The 9918-nt window shown below is 34.0% G+C and overlaps 1 protein-coding gene across 1 annotated transcript; it reads left to right on the top strand.

Annotated features, from left to right (window-relative positions):
* Window positions 1-3719: 3719 nt before the first annotated feature.
* Window positions 3720-4631, top strand: cart3 (cocaine- and amphetamine-regulated transcript 3). The gene is made up of 3 exons (XM_051115222.1): window positions 3720-3991; window positions 4098-4181; window positions 4337-4631. Exons 1-3 carry the CDS (start codon window positions 3830-3832, stop codon window positions 4442-4444), a joined length of 354 nt encoding a protein of 117 aa, XP_050971179.1. The 5' UTR covers window positions 3720-3829; the 3' UTR covers window positions 4445-4631.
* The last annotated feature ends 5287 nt before the right edge of the window (window positions 4632-9918 follow it).

Raw genomic sequence — 9918 nt, 5'->3', positions numbered from 1 at the left:
ATGCTAAGTTCACTTTTACATGTTGTTTGAATATTAATGTGTGTTGGCAGTGTTTGTACATATCTACTCTATAATGATAAAAATCCATGCAGTGTTTTTTAATTAATCTGTAAAAATAATATTACAGATTAACTACCGCTTCCACGATAGTTGATTGACATGAGCGTCTTACCTCAGACCCGCCCTGAATCAGCTGTAACAGTCCGACCTCCATTGTTTTCGATGCCTACAGCAGAAGTGAGTATAAGGTTTTTTTAATGAATCTTTGCTAATAATCGCCTTTCCTAATAATGTGCTAGTTAGCACGTTTAGCGGCTAAATGCGGCTAAAGTAAACAGGCTCGTTACTCAACAGAGACAATAGAGGGGCGGGGCGAGCACAGCTCATTAATGTTTAAAGCAACCTCGACCAGGACAGGATGATTTTTGCAGAGCTGTTTTTGGCAAGGTAAAAAAGGTATTATTTACTCTACCATTGAGAAATTTTAACCAAAGCATGTTATAGACTTTTCATTAAGACCCTGAAGAATCATATCAACTTGTGGAAAATGAGCATCCGATGACCCCTTTAATTCATTTATAATTTTTCAATGTTAGAAAGGCAATAAGGCCGTAATGCACTTAACTTGATCACTTGAGTGAAGAGGGAAATCACACACCCACACGAAATCAATTCCAACGCAGGGTCTTTCCGGCTGAGGTAATTTGACTCTCTCATGAGGCTTAATAAGGTGGGAAACAGGTGGGAGGTCATCGACATGCCAACCAAAAGAGAAAACAAACATCTTTGAACCAAAACAAATGCGCCAGGATCTTAGAGTTTGAAAGAATACTTAGATAAGTCAGGAAGATAATGAATTCCGATCTCTCCCACACAACACTCATGCATCCTCTTTGAGATTTGCCTTCAAAGGACAAAACCTATCTTCCTCTTCAGTGCATATACAAACAGGAAGCTTTTTTCGAGAGGCCAATAATCTTAATGGGAACTTAAAACTGAGAGTTTATTATTAAAAGATGTCAGACTTCCTTTGTTGTGGCTGCTTGGCAGAAGATATGTTACTTCCTAAACTTAAACCAGAGCCAAAGCTTATTAGAGGGTGGCAAACCTTCACCACATTGAAAGATTACAGCAACTACCATTTACAAACTGTCAAGTCAAATTGTGAATGAAGCCTGCATGCAGAACAGTAGCAATGCTTATGCGTAGTTTACTGCAACTGCCAGTGTGTATTTTAGGTTATGTTCCTTTCAGCCATTCTCACACTTGGTCTGGGTTTGACACCCTATGGCAATCCTGTCCTATCCAGTAATCATCTTTTCAAAAATGGTCTACACTGTTTTGACAGGAATGACACCCTCAGGACCTTATTTTAGCAGTGTGGAGAAATGTTAGGCGAATAATATCTGTGAAAAGCGAAATATTTTGCTGGTGTTAAACCACTGACATGCGTCCTTATGCATAGGAACTATCTGCCTTCACAAAATTGAATAATTTTTCTTGGAAGAAGATGAAAATAGAGCTCATTTGACGTGAGTGGTGAGCAAAACTAACCCGACAGTGGTCGTATTAATAAACAGGTAACCGTGCTGAGGGAAAAGTTTCTGACAGCCAATAATACATGTGGTAATTGGAATGATATGACTCATGCAGCCCACAGAGCAGTCAGACGGACCTGGTTTGATTCCTGCCTCTAACCGACAAAAGATCCTCATGAAGCAACTAAGACCGGATCAAAGTGAGGCTTGGCTTTGCATTAATCAACAGGATACAACAAAATAGCTGTGCCTAGAATAGGATTAATCAACAAAAACGGACAAGCATCTTCTATAGCAGCCACTTTTAAATTGAAAATGTATTAACTAATTTCATTCTTGTGTATAGGACACTGTATTTAATAAAAATGGCATTTTTTAGTTTGTCCTGCTCTTTTGCAGGTTTGCTTTCTGGCAAGCTACTGATGTTCCTTTTGGATGTTCAATAAAGGCTGCGCCTGCTACACAAAAATCTGACAAACTAGAGATGAATGCGAGTAAGACAGCTGGTATAGAGGGACACTTAAGCTTCACCATCTTTATCACAATGTGTACATTCTTCCATTACTAAAAATAAGTAAACTTATATGCCCACCGCTCACTGTTTTTGTTATGTGAATACAGATAAACTCGGCCTCTTTCACATAATTTGTCATTTGAATATATTCAAAAAAGTGGGGCAAGTTGTCACACGGGGATTTGTATTATATGGTGTTTTTATATACTTTAATATACTAATTTACCTTTAATACTTTACTAAAGCTGTTGGATAACGAGAGAACACAGTATAATCACATCCGCATAGATTTAGATTTTAACTGAAAGTTATGAAAATATGTTCTCTAGACAACAGTATTTTCATAAATTGCAGGTTGCTTAAATTTTGATGTTTTAAATGTCACATTTTGCTGTTTTTTATTGTTTCAATACCCAGTTTAAACTGGATCCAGTCATACACCTTTTTTCTAACTGGCTTCAGGCATTTTTAATGGTTTTATGTTTGTTTGTACGTGTATGTATTCTGACATATATGATTTATGAGGACAAAAATGGGTACTACAATGTAAACATGGTTTATGAAGACACTTCCTTTGTTCATGTAAACCAAAAGTCTTAAAAACATACTAAACTGTTTTTTGAAATTCTTTCTGAAGTTTAGTTGTACTGTTTTAATAAGGGAATAGAATATACAGTATGTACAGTATACCCCCAGATAGCACACATATATCTGCAAGATCACTTGATCTGAAAAGAATCTGCTGTGTACAAACATCTGACAGACATCTGTAAGATGTCAGTTTTACATATATTCCAAATCACAAACATCTTAAAGACATCTAATAGATGTCTTTTTGACATCTGATAGGAAATGTCCTACAGATGTATTGCAGATGAGCAAACACTCTAAAAAAATAAGTCTTGCAGATGTACATGCAGATGTCAAATAGACGTCTCCATGATGTATGTCTGCTATCAGGGCCCAGATAGCGCACATACGTCTGCAAGATGTCTGTTAAAGATCGCTTGATCTGGAAAGCATCTGCTATGTACAAACATCTAACAGACATCTTAAAGATGTCAGTTTTAGATACATTTTAAATCCTAAACATCTTAAAGACATCTAATAAACATCTACCTGACATCTGATATGAAACGTCCTATAGATGTACTGCAGATAAGCAAACACTGTAAAAAATAAGTCTTGCAGATGTAAATGCAGACGTCAAATAGGTGTCTCCATGATGTATGTGTGCTATCCATTACGCAAAAACCATTACGCCTATGGAGAGTCCCGTAAACCACATACGTAAGAATTTGTTTGTGCACGTTTCGTGCATTATTTTACCGCTTAAATGGTGTAATAAAAAGTGATGGTGCATTTTGTAGCCAATACATAAAGTGATTTTCAAAAATAAACCTGATGTAAACAATGTTAGAACTAACCCCATCTCCCCATCTCAAATACTGCTATTTTTATAGCTAACGTGACTACAAAACTTACCATGAAACAATAAAAAAAGCTGAATTATATATAACAATTGGTAAAGACATGTTTTCGTCCCTTCAGACGTCTTTCTGTCTTGTTTTTGGACATAAACTCGCCAGCTTTTACGCAATGAGTCATCGTCGGCGTCCTTATTACGCATGGACAAAAATCAATGTGTAAGGTGGAGCAAAACAAGGACCGAAGAGAGTGGTGTGTCAGTGGAGTAGATATAAGGTGATTGGACCGCGGGAAGCGAGTGTTCACTTGAATCTCTGTGCAGAGGACGCGTTCAGTGTTGGCTGTGACCATGGAGAGCTCCAAACTCTGGACCACAGCGATGGCATGCGCTGTACTGGTCTCCTGCATTCAGGCTGCTGAAATGGACGTTGACAACGAGTCCGACTTAGAAACGAGAGCTTTAAGAGAGTTTTACCCAAAGGACCCGAATCTGACCAACGAAAAGCAGCTCGTAAGTATTACGTAATTCTCGGCGCATAGAAAGCAAATGATGTTGCCTACTTTAAAAAGATTTTAATTACACTTACTTGTATTAATTGACGCGAACATGTTCACAGCTCGGGGCTTTACATGACGTTCTGGAGAAACTGCAGAGTAAACGCATCTCACTTTGGGAAAAGAAGTTTGGGCGCGTTCCTACAGTGAGTGGATTTTTGCGAGAATTTTCTGTGTTTCACTATTTAAAATAGAGTAAAATATTGTGGTGCCTAGATTAAAATCATGCATTTACTATTTACGTTGTAAATAGTAAACGCTGACAAAGTGATCTAACATTTACGCTTTTCTTTCACCTCAGTGCGACGTTGGTGAGCAATGCGCCATCAGGAAAGGATCAAGAATCGGGAAAATGTGCGACTGTCCACGTGGAGCGTTTTGCAATTACTTTTTGCTCAAATGTTTGTAAAGATAGAAATGGATTGTGAATTGGAAATATACTCATGATATTACAGACATTTATACATTATGTGATTTCTATTTTTATGATTATGAAGTGCTATGAGAAGAACAGATGAATTTGAAAGATTGTTTAATTATTTGCTGCTCTTGATGTGTAATTAAACCTGAATAAATTGTGAGCTTTTGTTTTCTAAGGCAGTCTGTGTGTTTCCTCTAAATGTTTGGCGTTTATATATGTGTGGCATATTAACAAAACATTCTGCACTGTTTAAAAAAAGAAAATAAAATTTACTAACATAAAATTGTTATCTTCTAGTAATGTAACAGTGAAAAAAAAATCACTTTTTTCAACTGCTTTGAATTACAGATAAATAAAAAATTAGTTTAAAATCAAGTAACTGAAAATTACAAATTAAACAGAATATTGTAAAATGTTTAAAAAATCTAATATGTTGTTGTAACATTTAGTCACTGATGAAAATTATGGTAAACATTCTGCTATTACTGGTTGTAAAGCAAATTTATAATTATGATTATATATGCCTAACAGACATTTACACTGTTCACATTTAGATATTACAAGATATCAAGAGGAAAACGATGTCAAATTTATGCTTTTAAATTTCTAAAAGTACCTCAGCATTCCAAGTCTTATTTTCAGGGTATTATTTTCAGAGAATTGAAAGAAATGGAAACGATGACGTGTTTAATAAAACACATTCACTGAAACTCCATCATTACAACAATATAATGATGGAGTTTCAGGGAATGTGTTTTATAAAGCGACTCAGTTCCTTGTAATTTTCTTCAATTTGTCTCACACATCTCATTCCATCCGCATGCATGATTTCAACAGCTTAGTTATAACAAGGGGTCAGAATATGTGACATTTCTGTATTACAAAAAGGCTCTGACTCATAGGAGAGAAAGAGGAAAAATGCATAGTTAGTACAGGCTGTCCCATGATTAGCTCTGCCTGAGAGGATGAGTCCAGCTTGCAGCCAAGCAGAAAAACACACCCAAATTCCCTCAAACGTCAATCAAAGTCAGCACTTAAATATGCGCTTTCACTCCTTGTTAAGTTCATTTACAATTGTTAACATTTTGCAGATTGCCAGCAGAAGTGGAGTGGAGAACGATGGGAAATACATGTCTGCGGGTGCTTCCTGGCACTGAGAAACAGGCCAAACGCATCTCTGCATAAAAATAGAAGTTGATGTGTCCAATTTTATATAACACCATTGTACAGCATTGTACACCTTCAAGCCATTTAATATTCAGATATCATAACCATTTTTCCACATTCAAAAGATATTCATTTAATTGTGTAATTGCATTGAGGTTGCTGGAGAGGAAGCAAATTGATTGCGTGGTGTAAATATGAGCAAAGCACTATGTGATGTGTAATAAAACTGTCATTTGCTTTCGGTAATAATTACAGCTGCTGTTTTACAAGAGATTAAAAAATGACCAATGATGTTATGTAAACAGTTTTATACTCAAATTACTATGCTTGGTAAGGAATATATCCAAATAACTGATACACAAGACATATTCAGGCTGAATCAAATGATATCCCTTTAGTGCTTACAGAAATAGTGCTGCGAACAAATGAATATAAATGGGAACTGATTAAAGAAAGCAAACAAATATGTAAACAATATGTATTATAACTGGAGCCAGATTAAATCTTGCTAAAGAACTTTAATTCTAGTTTTAACTAGCTGTTAATTAGCATGCATATTACTAACATGTTGGCTGTTTATTAGTACAACAGAAAATAATAGTTAAATTTATTTTTAAAAATGACACCGTTCAAGAGTTTACATAAACTGTATTCTTAATAATGTGTTGTTACCTAAAATGATCCACAGCTGTTTTTTGTTGTTGTTGTTGTTTTTTAGTGATAGTTGTTCATGAGTCACTTGTTTGTACTGAACAGTTAAACTGCCCGCTGTTCTTCAGAAAAATCCTTCAGGTCCCACAAATTCTTTGTTTTTTTCAGCTTTTTTTTTCTGTATTTGAACCCTTTCTAAGAATGACTGTATGATTATAAGATCCATCTTTTCAAACTCAGGACAACTGAGGGACTCATATGCAACTATTACAGAAGGTTCAAACACTCACTGATGCTTCAGAAGAAAATGCAATTCATTAAGATCTGGGGGTGAAAATGTTTTGAATTAGAAGATTAGGGTAAATTTCACTTATTCTGGGAAACTATATGAAAAAATATGATATTTAGGCAAAATAAGAAAAATTCTGTTCAAAAGTTTACATCCCTGGCTCTTAATGCATTGTGTTTCCTTCTGATGCATCAGTGAGCGTTTGAACCTTCTGTAATAGTTGCATATGGGCCCCTTAGTTGTCCTGAGTTTGAAAAGATGGATCTTATAATCAAACAGTCATTGTTGGAAAGGGTTCAAATACACAAAAATGTTGAAAAACACAGAATTTGTGGGACCTGAAGGATTTTTCTGAAGAACAGTAGGCAGTTTAGCTGTTTAGGACAAACAAGTGACTCATGAACTATATATGTAAATATCTTTTATGTGAAATATCTTATTCAAGTCAGTACTAACTAAAAAAATAACATGCATTTTGTTTGATCTCTCTTATTTTGGTACAATAATTAACATTTTGCAGATTCTGCAAGGTGTGTGTAAACTTTTGACTTGTTAACTGTATTAATTAACTGTATTAATGCTTTGTTCTGCATGACCATATTCTACATCCCTTAATCCTACCTAATAACCAAACTTAACAACTACCTTACTTTTTATTAATAAGCAGCAATTAGGAGTTTAGTGAGACAAAAGATGTAGTTAGCTTAGTTAATAATGAGAATTGGTCCACAAACTAAAGTGAGACAGAAAAAATGAAGTGTTTTAAAGAACACCTATTATGCCCGTTTGTACAAGATGTAATATCGGGCTTGTGTGTCCCCAGTATGTGTCTGTAAAGTTTCAGCTCAAAATACCCCACAGATCATTTATTGTAACCTGTGGAAAATGTAATTTATGGGTGTGTCTAAAAAAGAGCTGTTTTGGTGTGTATCAGTTTAAATGCAAACGAGCTGCATGTGTTCAGAAGAGGGCGTAGACCTTATTTTTTTGTAAGAGCGAGCGCAGCCATTTGTATATTGTATGGGTTTGGCTTCCTGTCTCATTCAGGTCCAGCTTTTTTTAGCTGTACAAAACAGCTTGTTTTGCTGTTTGATATTGCAAATCTTACAATGCTATTTTAATGTATTTTCTTAATTATAAACACACTGGTTTGTAGTGCAAACAGTTTTATCATTTAATGCACATTGGTATTCTTTCCATTACCTTTAAAAATAAAAGTAAAAGTAATAATAAAAGACAGCGTACAAGTAAAGACAACTCGCTGAGGGCAGAAACTACAGTAATGCAGGACTGTCAGTCATCGGCTGTGATGTCACATTGCTTAGAGAATGAAAACAGCATGTCTAATGAGACTGATTTGATTTAAAAGGGATTACAAAATAAGGAGTGGGTGGATTTTTATCATTGTAGGGTGGTTGTGTTCATACACTGCCAACACACATTTATCTCCAAATACCATGTAAAAGTGGATTTTGCATAATAGGTACCCCTTAACAAAAATTATTTTCAATCATAGCTGAAAATGGCATATCATTAGGGACTAACCATCTTTTCAAATATAGTGTGGCTTTTATGTAATTCTTACAGCAACGTCCATCTTTATTCTTTACAAATAGCAAAACATATGGACACTTGTTAAACATTTAGGTAACACTTTATTTACAGGTCTAATTCTCACTAATAACTAGTTGCTTATTAGCATGCATATTACTAGCATATTGGCTTTTTATTAGTACTTATAAGCACATATTAATGCCTTATTTTGTATGACCATGTTCTAGATCCCTTAATTCTACCCAATACCTAAACTTAACAACTACCTTAATAAGCAAATTAGGAGTTTATTGAGGGAAAATTCTTAGTTAATAGTGAACATGTGTTCCCAATTCTAAATTTGAATAAATATGAAGATTTCATAAATCCGTAAGTATTTCTCTTAAGGTCTATTCGTGAAAATGGCTTATGTCTTTGTAACATTTTAATAAATGAAATTTCTTTAAATATTTTTGTCATTAGGGTCAGCATGATATGTGGCAAGTTTTATGTGAATAAAACCAAAAGCCTTGGAAGAGATTTTCGGTAACACTTTCAATGAAGCCTGTATTTATAATACATTATAAAGGTATTCTTAAGGCATTACAATGAATGCATAATGCATTATAATATATAAAAAAAAACTTTAAACTGTATCATCTAATGAATATTTATAAGAACAGTTTTAATGTATTATAATATTTACTTATTTGTGGTTATAGCTTTTAAGAACATGATGATTTATAACACAATAAACTTGTTGCATCCACTTAAGTTACAATGGATTATATTTCTTATAGTTATAATGTATTATAAGTCTCATATCTTGCCATCTTACTCATGCTACTTTGCTTAAAGCAGACAAACTTAAAAAAATATTTTTTTTTTCTCAAACAGCCATAATATCATATATCAGATCAGATAAATGTGTCATATTTTATTTTGATGGTCCCCTTAGTCTATGTACTATAAGCTACTTTGTCATGTAGTTTGCAAAGTAGCTTATAGTCAATAGACTAAGGGGACCATCAAAATAAAATGTAACCATATAAAACACTGCATTATTTTTCAGTTGAAGAGTATTAACTAGCTCACATTAAAATTATATTAGCCTTACAGGAAACACTGAAAATAACACTCACCACCTAACCACTCACAAGATGTAGTAAGATAATGTACGGATGTTGCATAAACAATATCAAGATATGATAAACACCATTATACTGTAAATGAAATAGATTTAATATGGTGCTCAGTGTGTTATTAATTATCATACTCTTGTATTATAATGTATTATAATTGTTATGATTATTCATGAGTTGATATCATGAATATGAACATATTATATGGTTATTTATAATGCATTATAAAGCCTTAGGAATACCCTTATAATGTATTATAAATATGTGACCCTGGATCACAAAAACAGTCATAAGGGTCAATTTTTTAAAACTGGTTTGTTAGGATAGGACAAAATTTGTCCAAAGTACAACTATTTGAAATTCTGGAATCTGAGGGTGCAAAAAAATAAAAAAATAAAAAATAAAAAGAGAGAAAATCACCTTTAAAGCTGTCCAAATGAAGCTCTTAGCAAGGCATATTACTAATCAAAAATTAAGTGATATACTTATGGTAGGAAATTTACAAAATATCTTCATGGAACATAATCTTTACTTAATATCCTAATGATTTTTGGCATAAAAGAAAAGTCATTCATTCTGACCTATGCAATGTATTGCTGGCTATTGCTACAAATATACCGACTGGTTTTGTGGTCCAGGGTCACATAAGAGCTACATAGAAAGTGTTACCAGATTTTCAA

This window comes from Labeo rohita, chromosome 7, assembly GCF_022985175.1.
Source record: "Labeo rohita strain BAU-BD-2019 chromosome 7, IGBB_LRoh.1.0, whole genome shotgun sequence".
Taxonomy (NCBI): domain Eukaryota; kingdom Metazoa; phylum Chordata; class Actinopteri; order Cypriniformes; family Cyprinidae; genus Labeo; species Labeo rohita.
The sequence above is the reverse complement of the archived record's forward strand: the minus strand, read 5'-3'. Positions and strand labels throughout refer to the sequence as shown.

What these genes read in the sequence shown, in the direction of transcription:
- cart3 (XM_051115222.1), top strand. Translation starts at nt 3,830, where the DNA reads ATGGAGAGCTCCAAACTCTGGACCACAGCGATGGCATGCGCTGTACTG. An exon ending in TGACCAACGAAAAGCAGCTC is followed by an intron (nt 3,992 to 4,097) that starts GTAAGTATTACG and finishes ACATGTTCACAG; the next exon opens with CTCGGGGCTTTACATGACGT. An exon ending in AGTTTGGGCGCGTTCCTACA is followed by an intron (nt 4,182 to 4,336) that starts GTGAGTGGATTT and finishes CTTTCACCTCAG; the next exon opens with TGCGACGTTGGTGAGCAATG.